The sequence below is a fragment of the Oreochromis aureus genome, linkage group 20 (assembly GCF_013358895.1).
Source record: "Oreochromis aureus strain Israel breed Guangdong linkage group 20, ZZ_aureus, whole genome shotgun sequence".
NCBI lineage: Eukaryota > Metazoa > Chordata > Actinopteri > Cichliformes > Cichlidae > Oreochromis > Oreochromis aureus.
The window spans coordinates 33,884,448-33,898,227 of NC_052961.1; the positions used below are offsets into that span (position 1 = coordinate 33,884,448).

General features: G+C 41.7%; 1 protein-coding gene across 2 annotated transcripts; it reads left to right on the forward strand.

The window, feature by feature from the left end:
- Positions 1-408: 408 nt before the first annotated feature.
- si:ch211-148l7.4 (uncharacterized protein LOC563603 homolog) lies at positions 409-4,608 on the forward strand. 2 transcript variants are annotated; one of them, XM_039604277.1, is made up of 2 exons: positions 409-569; positions 1,162-4,608. In XM_039604277.1, exon 2 carries the CDS (start codon positions 1,187-1,189, stop codon positions 2,747-2,749), a length of 1,563 nt encoding a protein of 520 aa, XP_039460211.1. In that variant the 5' UTR covers positions 409-569; positions 1,162-1,186; the 3' UTR covers positions 2,750-4,608. The 2 variants fall into 2 exon arrangements, with proteins under 2 accessions (XP_039460211.1, XP_031614925.1); XM_031759065.2 differs by lacking the exon at positions 409-569 and adding an exon at positions 582-742.
- Positions 4,609-13,780: the final 9,172 nt, after the last annotated feature.

Genomic DNA, 13,780 nt, shown 5'->3' on the forward strand with positions numbered 1-13,780 from the left:
AGAAAGGCCCCAGCCTGGTTTCAAACCCAGGACCACCACGCTACCTCAATCATTTCTACTTAACATCACAAGTCATTGAAGACATCTCCACCAGCAACATTGAAGTGATATACACTAAAGAATAAATTTTATGATCCAATAAGAATAACTAAATAATAAGTAATTTATTTTAACAATAAACGCCTAAAAAATATGCACAACTTTTTCTTACGTTACCAGTTTCCTACATTATAATCTATTATTTCTGATGAAATATGATTTCCTTGGGGCTTCCCTGCTTTGTTCTATTTACTATCTGTAACATGGTCAATATGAATCTGGAAACACCCTTGTCGAAAGTGGCATGAGACATTTTTGATTTGATGTCATTTTAATAGTTAATTAGGGGGCAGCAACTACTGGCATTAATTTAAAAAAAAAAAAATTAATACATTGTTTTGGTTTAAAAGTCCTTTTTATTGTAACTAGCAAGACTGTAAATGGGTTAGATAAGAGAGAGGAGAAGCATCATTTTAGGTGCATACCTACAGTCACTGTGCATACCTGAGAATTCAGAAGCTGCAAAGTGGGTAAGTGACGTTCCGGAAGTGACCCGGACCCAGTGCTAAGAAAACTTCGCTTTCAGTTTAGCAGTCATGCCAGTGTGGTTTGTGCTAAAGAATTCCATTAATAATGCAACGCACTGTTTGAATCTATTCACTCGTCAATACAGCCGCTGCACTACTCCTGTCTGAGTGCCAAGGTAAGCTAGTTAACAAGCGCAAGTGTGCATTTCTTACGTGTTACCGGGGCTAGCAGCGAGCTAATCTTAGCAAACACGAAGCTATCCCGTGGTCGCATCTCTGTTGTTGTAAGGTTTACTGTGGTAGAAGCTCAGACTTATCACTAAACTGATACCTATGGTCTCAGTCTGTGTTGTCCAAATAGAATAGAAGAATAAAACCTAGCGACCAGTAATTCAGAATGTCAACAAAAAAAGAGGAACAAGTTAAAAAGAAGGCACGTTTCCCCTCATCCTATCAGAGCTTGGCTAGCTGTTGACTGCAGGCGTGGTGCCATTTAGCGTACAACCAAAACACTTCTCAGTGCCTCAACCTTTTAGCTCTTGTGTCTGAGTGAATTAAAGGCTAGCTGCTCAAACCTCTTGTGTCTCCATTAAAGCCAGGAGAAAGCTTGGTGAAGGAGGATGGATGGAGTCAGATGGAGCACTGCAAGGTCCCAGGAGTCATTCGGTCGCTCCAGCTCAGCCGCAGACACTCTGTCAAGGCTTGCCACCTTTATCGCAAAGGCAGAGACAAAACAGCACACACGAACCCAGAGGCAGCGTCCGCCCCAGCAGCCCACCTATCTGTGTCAAGAATGTGGTAACGCCTTTCCTTATGCCACAGATCTGTTACAACACCAGGAAGTTGAACACACACTGCCCAAGCCTCACCGGTGCCCTTCGTGTGGCCAGGAGTTCTCCCTGAGGTCATCCTTACAGCTACACAAGTGCGAGTCCACCCACTGCGAGCTTTGTCATGGGATGTCACTTTTTGGTTCCCCCTGCTCTACATGCACGACTCACACTTCTGATCCTGGCAGGTTGCTGGACAAGCCACTTCACCGCCAGCCTCATCACATGGACCGCAGCCCATATGCGTGTGCCCCATGTGGGAGAGGTTTCAGCCAGAAGCAGGCTCTGCTGCAGCACCAACAGGCCGGCTGCAATGAGCTGCCATCCCTGTCTGACATAGCTGATGCCAGCACACTCCCTGATGACTCTTCACCTGTTTCTGAGGGGGATTCCATTCGCTCTGATTCTTCAGATACTCCAGGGCCCAGTGGCCAAGCTATCAACACGTGCCAACTCTGCTCAAGAATCTTCCGCTCAGAGGCTGCACTGCAACGCCATAAACAGGCCAACCACTCAGAGGATGAGCAAAAGGCCACTGATGGGGAAGTGAGGAAAAGAAGGAGTGCTAAGGTAAATGAGGAGCCAAGCAAGAGTTCAAAATCTCAAAAAAAGCTGCTGAGCTGCCGCTCCTGTGACATGGTTTTCAGGAGCACCTCTAAACTGTACGTGCACAGAAAAGAAAAGCACAGTAGAGAGAAGAATGTCAGGAGAGAGCCGAGGCCAGTTGTCATCAAGCGGAGGAAAGCAGGCACGTATCCCTGTCAGGTCTGCGGAAAAGTCTTTGTCCACCATTTATCGCTTAGGGCACACTACAGACAGCATACAGCCTTGAGCTTGGCGGCTATCAAAAACAAAAGCAAGACTATAGGATGTACCACCAAAGACTCCTCCAAACTATCAGAAAACAGACCAAATAAAGCCAAAACCAGCCTCGCTGAGATTAAGACAGTCAGGGCTGGCCCAGGGAGACCCAGGAAAGTCACTCGACGGTTGACCAAGATAGGTGTTTCAGGGAGATGCACAGAAGTGCCTGAAGCTCAGGAGGAGGAGGTGGAGAGAGATTTCCCGTGCCCCTCCTGTGCAGAGGTTTTCTCTCTGCAGCAACAGCTGAAGGAGCACATGGAGCTCCACCAAACCTCCATGAAGAGGAGACAGTGCAGCGTGTGCACCACCGAGATGGACACGTGCAAATGGCCAGGCTCCAGGAGGCAGAGGCTGTACCACTGCGTGCCCTGCCAGCAGGGGTTCTCTGCACTTGACTCTTTCCTAGAACACTGTCAAGAGCACCTGCGAGTCAGGGTGGAGGAGGACAGCTTGACAGAGGGCTACACGCATCAAGCCGGCAAAGCCTGACGTGTCAGTGTGAATGTCGTCAGCAACCCCCCTTTTTGCCTTGAAGGGTTACACAAAGAGGAGTGATGAAATCTCTGTGAAATTCTTGTTGAGTCATGAGTTCACTGATTGAGCATTCAGAATATGTTGCTTTTGTACCCAAGCTCGGGCTTTGTTATCCAAACCATATCAACAGTTAAAAAGAATGTCTTATTGAGCTTTTATTTAGCCCTTTAACATGAATTTTATTTTCTCCTGCAAGACACATTGAAAAGCACAGTGTGAATATCAGTTTGTCTAAGATCCATCACATCAGCCTTTAAAGGGAGGTTTAATCAGTGTTTGTACATCTGAGAACAGGACATCTTCTCAGATGCGTCTTGCAGAGCAGCTATGCATTAATAAGTTTCATTGTAGTGAAATGCAACAAAGAAGAAATACACAGAATATGTGTTTAGCAGCAGCCTTTAAGATGAGCCTCGGCTTTATTACGGCAACATTGATGATATGAAATTGAACATAAAGCTAACATTTTTACTGTGAAGGACTGTTGTTGTCTGCAAATTTTCACTCTAATACATTGAAAACTATAGAAGCCAGAACAGTTTGATTATGATTCGTTTGATCCACTCAAAGTATTCAAACCTTTATACCCAGGAATCCCTCTTTCAGACCAGTGGTTGTCTGTGTATCCACTTTTATACAACTCTGTGGTATAAAAACTTGTAAAGACTAGGTAAATTCCACAAATTGTCTGCTTTTTTTTTTTTTTAATTAAGAATGGTATCTTATGATCCTGGAAGATAGTCTCACCACTTGGCAACAACTGGGCTGGTTTAATTCCAGCCAGATACACAAAACCCCTTTGGGGTTGTGTTAGGGAGGCCATAAAAAGAGCATAAAACTCTGCCAGTCAAACATGTGGAGTCACCCACTGTGGCGATCCCTTGTGAGAAGGGAGCAGCTGAAAATGGCTGTTACTACGGTGAAGATCAGCTGTGTAAAGGTTCCTGGACCTTGGATAACCTTCGCAGTGCTTAGAGTTTGGACTGTTCATTTCAAATCAACCCCATTTTCCAAAAACACGTTGGGATTAGCTCGCATGCTCAAAGTGGGGCTAAGCTCATCTTTGCCTCAGGTTTTTTTTTTTTTTTTTTTTTTGTTCTTTTGAGAAATTAGGCCGTCTGCTCAACTGTGGTACATTCTGGCCAGAACACTGCCTGACAAATTGTTTGCTACTTGTCTAGTTTTTGTTATGTTTTCTGCTGTATTTTCTTACAAATTTGGCAATAATTATTCATCGATTGTGGTGTCTGATTTTGTCGTGTTGTCAGTCTTGTGTGTCAAACCTGAGTGTTAGCAGCACTACTTAGAGCACTGGGTGGAAGTTTATTTCTTTGCTCGAGAGATAAAATGCAGTCCCAGTGTCTGCATGAGATTGTAGTGTGTAACATTGTTTGTTTACATGCTGTTTCCCAATATTTTATCATGGAAGAGAGATTGCAGTAAACTATACAGTGAGCAAACTTGGCTTTCATGGATAACTTTACCCAAAACAATGCCTTTCATAATGGCCCTGCTTTTTAGCTTGCATGAGCTCGGGTCGTATTTTCTAACTATGCAAACAGATGGACTGACGGCAGCCCTTCAGTGTGGTGTGTCTGCGATGCTCAATAAGTGCGCTTTGGTGAATGAACTTAAATCAACATGAATTTTTTGTTTTGTTTTTCTAAAGTATTTTCAACTACTGTTTTCAAAATGCGACTGTGAACATGTAGAAGATACGTTTCTAGGTTTCGAAGTTTCTACTTTGCTGAGGTCTTTTGTAAATTGGTGTGTATGGCTCTTTGCAGATGACAAATAAAATTTAACAGTTGTCAGATGTTTTCTTTGCATCACTGCTGCTGTTCTGATTCTGTGAAATTTTAGTGATTTAATTGAAGTTTTTCATACTGTGGATCTGAGAAGTTTGTTCCAGAGCAGCTAAACCGCAGTTTCAAACTGACTGCCTGCTCTACCGCAGCTATACAGCAGAGTTAATGGGTAACTGTTGAAATTAGCAAGAGGAAATGTATGTACATTTATTTTTAATGACTTTTAGCTAGTTTCTAGGTTCAGATAATATAAATTATTATTGAAGTTGCAGGTCGCAGCTAAAAGCTCTTCCATTTGTATTCTGAACATAGTCAACAGTGTAACAACTAATGGCCATGAATCTTACACATTTCTCTTAAAGCAGGAACAATAAAATAGTGTTATAAAATGCAATAATGTACACTGGATTCATTATTAAAACAATAAATTACACTAATATGATTTTCCTCAAATTATTAAATGTGCAGTAAATATACTGTTTATTCGGTTGTTAGCTTTGACAATGAATTCATATTAATTATTGGCATAACTAACTATTAATTTTAAAGTTACAAAAACTTTTTCACACAAAGCTGGTGTAGTTTTTTTCAAACAAAAACTACACCAGCAGCTGAACCTCAAATAATAGCCAAACACATAGTTAGATCTTTGGTATGGATAGTGGATATCCCATTGTGTTTGTCAACAAATAATAGTTCTCATTGGGCCCACCTGGGCCCTGTTTCAGAAAGCCGGTTTAGTGCAAACTCTGAGTAAGTATACGCTGAGTTAACGAAAACTCTGGGTTTTCGGTTTCACAAAGCGAGTTCAGATTAATTCTGAGTGAGTTACTATGACGACACACTCCGTGAAGCTAACCTGCCCCCTAGCAGGTTTACTTCAACTAACCCTGACTGTCTCCGCCTCTTTGTCGGAAACCTGACTGTAGGAAGTGTCAGACATAGCGTGCCCCTTCCTTGAAGAGCCAGTTGATGTTGAAGCCCAAATTCTCCGCAGAGCTCTCCGCCGGGAGAGAGTGATTAGAGCGCGTTTGGACATTTTATCATTTCCTGATGATTTTCTGTGTGAACGTTACTGTTTTTCAGCACAATCCATAATTTATTTGAATAACATCCTCAGGCCTTATATTGCTCATGTGACACATCGCGGACATTCTCTCAGTTCTGTACATATTATTTGTATTGCACTTCGTTTTTTTGCAAACGGGAGCTTTCTGTATAATATTGGTGACGCTGAGCACGTTTCCAAGGCTACCGTCTGTCGGGCAGTCAGGAATGTTACAGTTGCACTGAAACGTCTCCTGTACTCGTTTGTGGTGTTCCCCGGTCATAGACCCACAAGATTTATCAAAGAGGGATTCCACAAAATTGCAGGTATCAGGCTGAACAAAACTTAATTCATGATGTGGTGATACTTGAACTACTACTTAGATTTTACATTTATTTTCAGGGCTCCCAGGCGTGATTGGCTGTATAGATGGCACTCACATTCCAATCATTGCTCCTTCAGTAAATGAAGGAGACTATGTGAACAGGAAGTCTTTCCACAGCATTAATGTACAGGTACATAGTTCCCTGTAGCATTTCAAACTAACAAATTATTTCATTATAGTAATGGAGTATAGTAATTTACCGCTTATGTAGGCACTTGTGTCTTGCGGGGTTATTGACTCAGAGGATGTCCCCGCAGAGATGCCTTCAGCCACAGGGCGCCCACTGCTGAGGGCCAACTGCTCAGCCTCTGTGAGTGGTGGTGGTGGAGGACCCCCACCTGTTTTTCGGGCCTCCGCTTTTTTTCTGTTGGCTATAACGGGTCACATTTGAGCATACAGAGTAAGCAAATATGTACTTGTAATGTGCTCAGATAATTTCAATAAGTGCTTACAGAAAGAAAATGAATGTAGCCTCTAACTGCAATTGATTTACATAGGACAAACAGACCAAGCACTATGGCTCATAATACAATTACACCTTACCTGTTTGGACTATATTTTTATATTTCATTTTTACTTGCTGCCAGGAACGTTTGGGGCCTGTTGGGTTGCACCTGCGCTCACCTCACATCACAAAATAAAATGTATAAAATAAAACATAAAATTAAATATAATAAATTAACGTGTTAAATGGGTGGAAATCCCTAGATCAATGTTTAAATTAACACTCATGCATTGACTCTGTCGGCTATGTTTTGCCATGCATGCTCCCTTTCTTTTGCAGCTGAGTCTGTGTTACTTTTTTTCCGCAAAATTTGCATGTTATCGGCATATGCTGCCATCAGAATTTCGGCCTCAAGCGCTGTAAAATACATTGACCGCGCCTTCTTTCCCTCCGTCTCCATGGTGACTCGCTTAATCTGTGCTCCACTAATCAGGGCTTTATGTATCCTCGTGCGCGCGCTTAACTTGGGGTTAAAGCAACTCTGGGTTGATTGAACTAATTGTTATCAGCCTTTCTGAAACCGAATATTCCGAGTTGGACAGTTCGGGGTTACTCAACCCTGAGTATCATTTTTAACTCTGAGTTTTCTAAACCGGCTTTCTGAAACAGGGCCCTGGGGTCCGTTCTTCGTACCTCGCTTACTACATCCAAGATCAAATGACACATCCAAGATCAAATCATCGCGCTAACCTTGAGCTCGCTAATCCGGTTCTCCGAACACACCTGTTGTTGACGATTAGTATAGCTCAGGGGTCTGCAACCTTTTACACCCAAAGAGCCACTTGGACCCGGTTTCCACGCAAAAGAAAACACTGGGAGCCGCAAATACTTTTTGACATCTAAAATGAAGATAACACTGTATATATTGTTTTTTATCTTTATGCTTTGTGTGAACAACTAAGGTGTGCTGCTTATGAAATCCATGAAGTGCTACAGAGAAAATTAAATTATATTTATGTAATCAACACATTTTGAACTCTTAAAGAAATATAACAAAAGGAAAGACACCAACCTGAACTAAAATGATTCATGTAGCAAACAAAAACTGTTGTGAGCCGCCACCCTTATATCGCCTTTGGGCTGTTGGAGCCTTGACCTGACTCTTAAAAAATAACTGGAAAAAAGCACTATGCTGCTGAAAAATGGATATTTGCAAAATTCTGCCTAAATATGTATTTTACCTGGTTAATGCGTGCGGCGGGGCGTGGTTTGCAGCGCGGGAGGCGGACGCACCTGAGCGACACCCGCAATCACGCCTCGCTGCCTTTACGTCTGCGCTATCTGTGCTGTTGTGTTGTTGGTGGTGTATGTCGGGCTGTGAGCTGAAAAGCTACAGCCGGCTGTATGCGTACAGCAACCGTGTGTGAAAAGTGCTCAATAAAGAGATGCTCAAAAGCATGCTCATGCAAACATCGTCGGGTCTGCCGTGATTTGTTTACAATGGGACTTCTGCTCCTGAACCTCTGCGCACAGAGTCCGCAAATCGGGGCTATACGAAGTCAGTTAATGCAGGACTGTAAGCTGTCATCTGTCAGGCGTGAACGGTGTTTGTCTTTAACATAGTTCACGGTGGAGAACAGCTGCTGACATAATGTGGATCCGAAGATCCATAATTGGCCTACCTGGGGTTGAAAGTCTCGATAAATGCACGGCGTTTTGGCGGGTATACCGGCTTCCGCGAGTGTGACGCTTATATTGAGCAAGGAAAAAATAATAGAATATAATTTTATTTTTATGTTTCAATATCACAATAATCTTCCAATTTAGAACTACGAGTTAAAAAGAACTAGCATAAATAAAATACACTAAAGCTAAATACTTCTAATTTATTTGGCCAAACCAGGCGGAGCCGCACTATAAGGACTAAAGAGCCGCATGCGGCTCCGGAGCCGCAGGTTGCCGACCCCTGGGGCCTGTTCTTCGTACCTCGCTAAGTAAGTTAGCCGGATTTGAATGTTGACGATTTCGCGTGATCTTGGATCGTTCGGTTCTCCGAAGCTCATCTGGGACTTGCTGTCATAGCAACAGATCCGTAAGAGTAAGCCTGCTCGGGAGCAGGTTTTATGTAAACAGGATTAGATCGCGGCCACTCAGGTATGTCCGCTGCAGTTATATGAAAGCAAGAGCGATATTTCGCCACTGTTTTACCATAAATAAATATTATCAATGTAACTAAAGATAATGCAGTATTTCATTCTTTTATTGATTGCATACAGATACATACAGGTCATTTCCGAAAAAAAGGGAAATGTACTAGTAATCATTCTATTACATGTATTTGATTATTTCAGATGTAATTCATATTTTAGAGTAGTAATAGTAAATTACTTCGTGTAATCAAGATGAGAGACCACGGCTATAAAAGCGAAGGTGGATTTGGGAAGTATGTCGCAGCCATGTCCTGTCTGTTCGTATACGCGAGCAACCCATTGCGGAAGGTGCAAGATTGATAAGGAGAGTTTCCAGAATTCAGCGTATATTGCGGGATAGATGGGATAGACAGGATCCTTCCTGTCCTTCCTCCTCCTTATATCTATCTATCTATCTATCTATCTATCTATCTATATATATATATATATATATATATATATATATATATATATATATACACACACACACACACACACACACACACACACACACACACACGAGGGGGTGCAGGACCACCACCTGTCTTTATTTGCTCAGCCCTTTTCTTGGTTGCTGTTATAAACAAACAAACAGATTATTTCAGGGTCTCTTTTCAAGAGACTAAAAGCAATATAAGTGATAACTATTACCATTCTGTAGAATATTCTTATATTTCACTTTTACTTGTTCCCATGTTCTAGTGGGTCCTGTTGTGGCTCTAATGTGAAAGAGGATATAATGGAATATGATATAATAAATTATTTACGAGTTCAATTTGTCAGCAACTTTCTGCCAGCCCTCTCTCCTTGCTTTTGCAGCCTTTGCAGTGTTCCCTTGCGTTTTAATTAAACTCTGAAACTCCTGATATCCCTCAATCAAGAGTTCTTGCTCTGCTGCCGTAAAATACTGAGCGCGCGCCTTCGACATCTTCGCCGACCAATCAAAGGGTTGCCGATCAATGTTTCTACTATCGATGCGTAGCCCCTTTTAAGCCACCCAGTGATCTCGCATTACTTCATCCAGCTATACCAGGGGCCTGTTCTTCGTACCTCGCTTACTACATCCAAGATCAAATGACACATCCAAGATCAAATCATCGCGCTAACTTTGAGCTCGCTAATCCGGTTCTCCGAACGCACCTGTTGTTGACGATTAGTATAGCTGGATGAAGTAATCTGAGATCACTGGGTGGCTTAAAAGGGGCTACGCATCGATAGTAGAAACATTGATCGGCAACCCTGTGATTGGTCGGCGAAGATGTCGAAGGAGTGCGCACAGTATTTCACGGCAGCAGACCAAGAACTCTTGATTGAGGGATATCAGGAGTTTCAGAGTTTAATTAAAACGCAGGGGAACACTGCAAAGGCTGCAAAAGCAAGGAGAGAGGGCTGGCAGAAAGTTGCTGACAAATTAAACTCGTAAGTGATCCATGATATTACATTATATCATGTGATATTATTTTATTCCACATTATATTATATTACATCATATCCTCTTTCACATTAGAGCCACAACAGGACCCACTAGAACATGGGAAAAAGTAAAGTGAAATATAAAAATATTCCACAGAATGGTAATATTTATCACTTATATTGCTTTTAGTCTATGACAAGAGACCCTGAAATAATCTGTTTGTTTGTTTATAACAGCAACCAAGAAAAGGGCAGAGCAAATAAAGACAGGTGGTGGTCCTGCACCCCTCGTCACACCCTTTTTGTACTGTGACATTTATTGACATTGTGGGTTTTTTGTGTGTAGTTTGACATAACACTCCATCACTTTTACCTGTTCCCATGCAAGGGGTGACTGAAGCATGCACAGTAAGTCGGGAGTAAGTATATACAGTACAGTAAGTGTATATATATATATATATATATATATATATATATATATATATACAGTTAAGCCCATAATTATTCATACCCCTGACAAATTTTGACTTAAAGTTACTTTTGTTCAACCAGGAAGTTCTTTTTGACCAGAAATGACACAGGTGTCTCCCAAAAGATAATAAGACGATGTACAAGAGGCATCATTGTGGAAAAAAAATATTTCTCAGGTTTTATTTATATTTTAGCAAAAAGTATCATGTCCAGAATTATTCATACCCTTCTCAATAATCAATAGAAAAGCCTTTATTGGCTATTACAGCAATCAAACGCTTCCTATAATTGCAGACCAGCTTTTTGCATGTCTCCACAGGCATTTTGCCCATTCATCTTTAGCAATGAGCTCCAAATCTTTCAGGTTGGAGGGTCTTCTTGCCATCACCCTGATCTTTAGCTCCCTCCACAGATTCTCAATTGGATTCAAGTCAGGACTCTGGCTAGGCCACTGCAAAACGTTAATGTTGTTGTCTGCTAACCATTTCTTCACCACTTTTGCTGTATGTTTTGGGTCATTGTCATGCAGAATTGTCCACTGGTTCCCAAGGCCAAGTTTTTCTGCAGACTGCCTGATGTTGTTGTTGAGAATCTTCATGTATTGCTCTTTTTTCATGATGCTGTTTACTGTGATTAGGTTCCCTGGTCCATTGGCTGAAAAACACCCCCAAAGCATTAGGTTCCCACCACCATGTTTTGACAGTGGGGATGGTGTTCTTTGGGTTGAAGGCTTCTCCTTTTTATGCCAAATGAAGGCAACATCATTGTGACCAAATAATTCAATTTTGTTTCATCTGACCATAACACTGAAGACCAGAAATCTTCTTCTTTGTCCAGATGAGCATTTGCAAAGGCCAAACGAGCTTTTGCGTGCCTTATCTGGAGAAGTGGCGTTTTCCTTGGTCTGCATCCGTGGAACCCAGCAGTGTGCAGTGTCCGTTGGACTGTCTGCCTTGAGACATTGCCACCAGCAGAGCCCAGATTCACCAGAATGGCCTTGGTGGTGATCCTTGGATTCTTTTTCACCTCTCTCACTATCCTCCTGGCCAGCACAGGTGTCACTTTTGGCTTCCGACAACGTCCTCTGAGATTTTCCACAGTGCGGAACATCTTGTATTTTTAATAATACTTTGCACTGTAGCCACTGGAACTTGAAAACATTTGGATATGGCCTTGTAGCCCTTTCCTCACTTGTGAGCAGCCACAATGCGCAGCCGCAGGTCCTCACTGAGTTCCTTTGTCTTAGCCATGACTGTCCACAAACCACCTGCAGAGAGCTGCTGTTTTCACCTGTTGAGTTGATTAAAACAGCTATTCCCAATTAATCAGGGTAATTAGGATGCTTTAGAACAGCTTTGACTATTTGGAATGGATGGAACTTTGGATTTTCCCAGAGACTGTGACAGTTTGTGAAGGGTATGAATAATTCTGGACATGATACTTTTGCTCAAATGTAAATAAAAGCTGAGAAATTTTTTTTTTCCACAATGATGCGTCTTGTACATCATCTTATTATCTTTTGGGAGACGCCTGTGTCATTTCCAGTCAAAAATAACTTGCTAGTTGAATAAAAGTAACTTTAAGTCAAAATTTGGCAGGGGTATGAATAATTATGGGCTTAACTGTATATATATATATATATATAGAGAGAGAGAGAGAGAGAGAGAGAGAGAGAGAGAGAGAGAAAGTAAATAATACCCTCACGGGAGAATCGATATCTCTCTATGAGCACACCGTCGCGCTGAGCTAAAGGATCCCGTCTATCCCGCAATATACGCTAAATTCTGTAAACTCTCCTTATCAATCTTGCACCTTCCTTGCTCGCGTACAAACGGACAGGACATGGCTGCGACATACTTCCCAAATCCACCTTCGCTTTTTTAGCCGTGGTCTGTCATCTTGATTGCACGTAGTAATTTACTATTACTACTCTAAAATATGAATTACATCTGACATGATCTACTACATGTAATAGAATGATTAATAGTACATTTCCTTTTTTCGGAAATGACCTGTATGTATCTGTATGAAATCAATAAAAGAATCAAATACATTATCTTTAGTTACATTGATAATATTTATTTATGGTAAAACAGTGGCGAAATATCGCTCTTGCTTTCATATAACTGCAGCGGACATACCTGAGAGGCCGCGATCTAATCCTGTTTACATAAAGTAAACCTGCTCCCGAGCAGGTTTACGCTTACGGATCTGTTGCTATGACAGCAAGTCCCAGATGAGCTTCGGAGAACCGAACGATCCAAGATCACGCGAAATCGTCAACATTCAAATCCGGCTAACTTACTTAGCGAGGTACGAAGAACAGGGCCCTGTTTCAGAAAGCCGGTTTAGAAAACTCAGAGTTAAAAATGATACTCAGGGTTGAGTAACCCCGAACTGTCCAACTCGGAATATTCGGTTTCAGAAAGGCTGATAACAATTAGTTCAATCAACCCGGAGTTGCTTTAACCCCAAGTTAAGCACGCGCATAAAGCCCTGATTAGTGGAGCACAGATTAAGCGAGTCGCCATGGAGACGGAGGGAAAGAAGGCGCGGCCAATGTATTTTACAGCGCTTGAGGCCGAAATTCTGATGGCAGCATATGCCGATAACATGCAAATTTTGCGGAAAAAAGTAACACAGCCTCAGCTGCAAAAGAAAGGGAGCATGCGTGGCAAAACATAGCCGACAGAGTCAATGCGTGTGAGTGTTAATTTAAACATTGATCTAGGGATTTCCACCCATTTAACACGTTATTTTATTATATTTCATTTTATTTTTTTATTTTATACATTTTATTTTGTGATGTGATGTGAGCGCATGTGCAACCCAACAGGCCCCAAACGTTCCTGGCAGCAAGTAAAAATGAAATATAAAAATGTAGAGGAAGAGGGTCCAGCCACTTCTCCAACAAACCTTTCCTCAGTAAGATGTTCAGCACTGATTTACAACCAACCTAAGTAGGCATGTACTATGAATGTCAATGCTATTTTCTGTGTTTCAATAGCTCCCTGTAAAGCAGCTGTACAAGACCTGTTTGATCAAGAAAATAAAAAATGCTTTTGGAAATGGAACACTTCAAGCAGCAGAATGGAATGTGAGTGCCATCTATACAGCCAATCACGCCTGGGAACCCTGAAAATAAATGTAAAATCTAAGTAGTAGTTCAAGTATCACCACATCATGAATGAAGTTTTGTTCATCCTGATACCTGCAATTTTGTGGAA

Coding starts and splice junctions, on each gene's coding strand:
- si:ch211-148l7.4 (XM_039604277.1), top strand. CDS start 1,187: ATGGATGGAGTCAGATGGAGCACTGCAAGGTCCCAGGAGTCATTCGGT.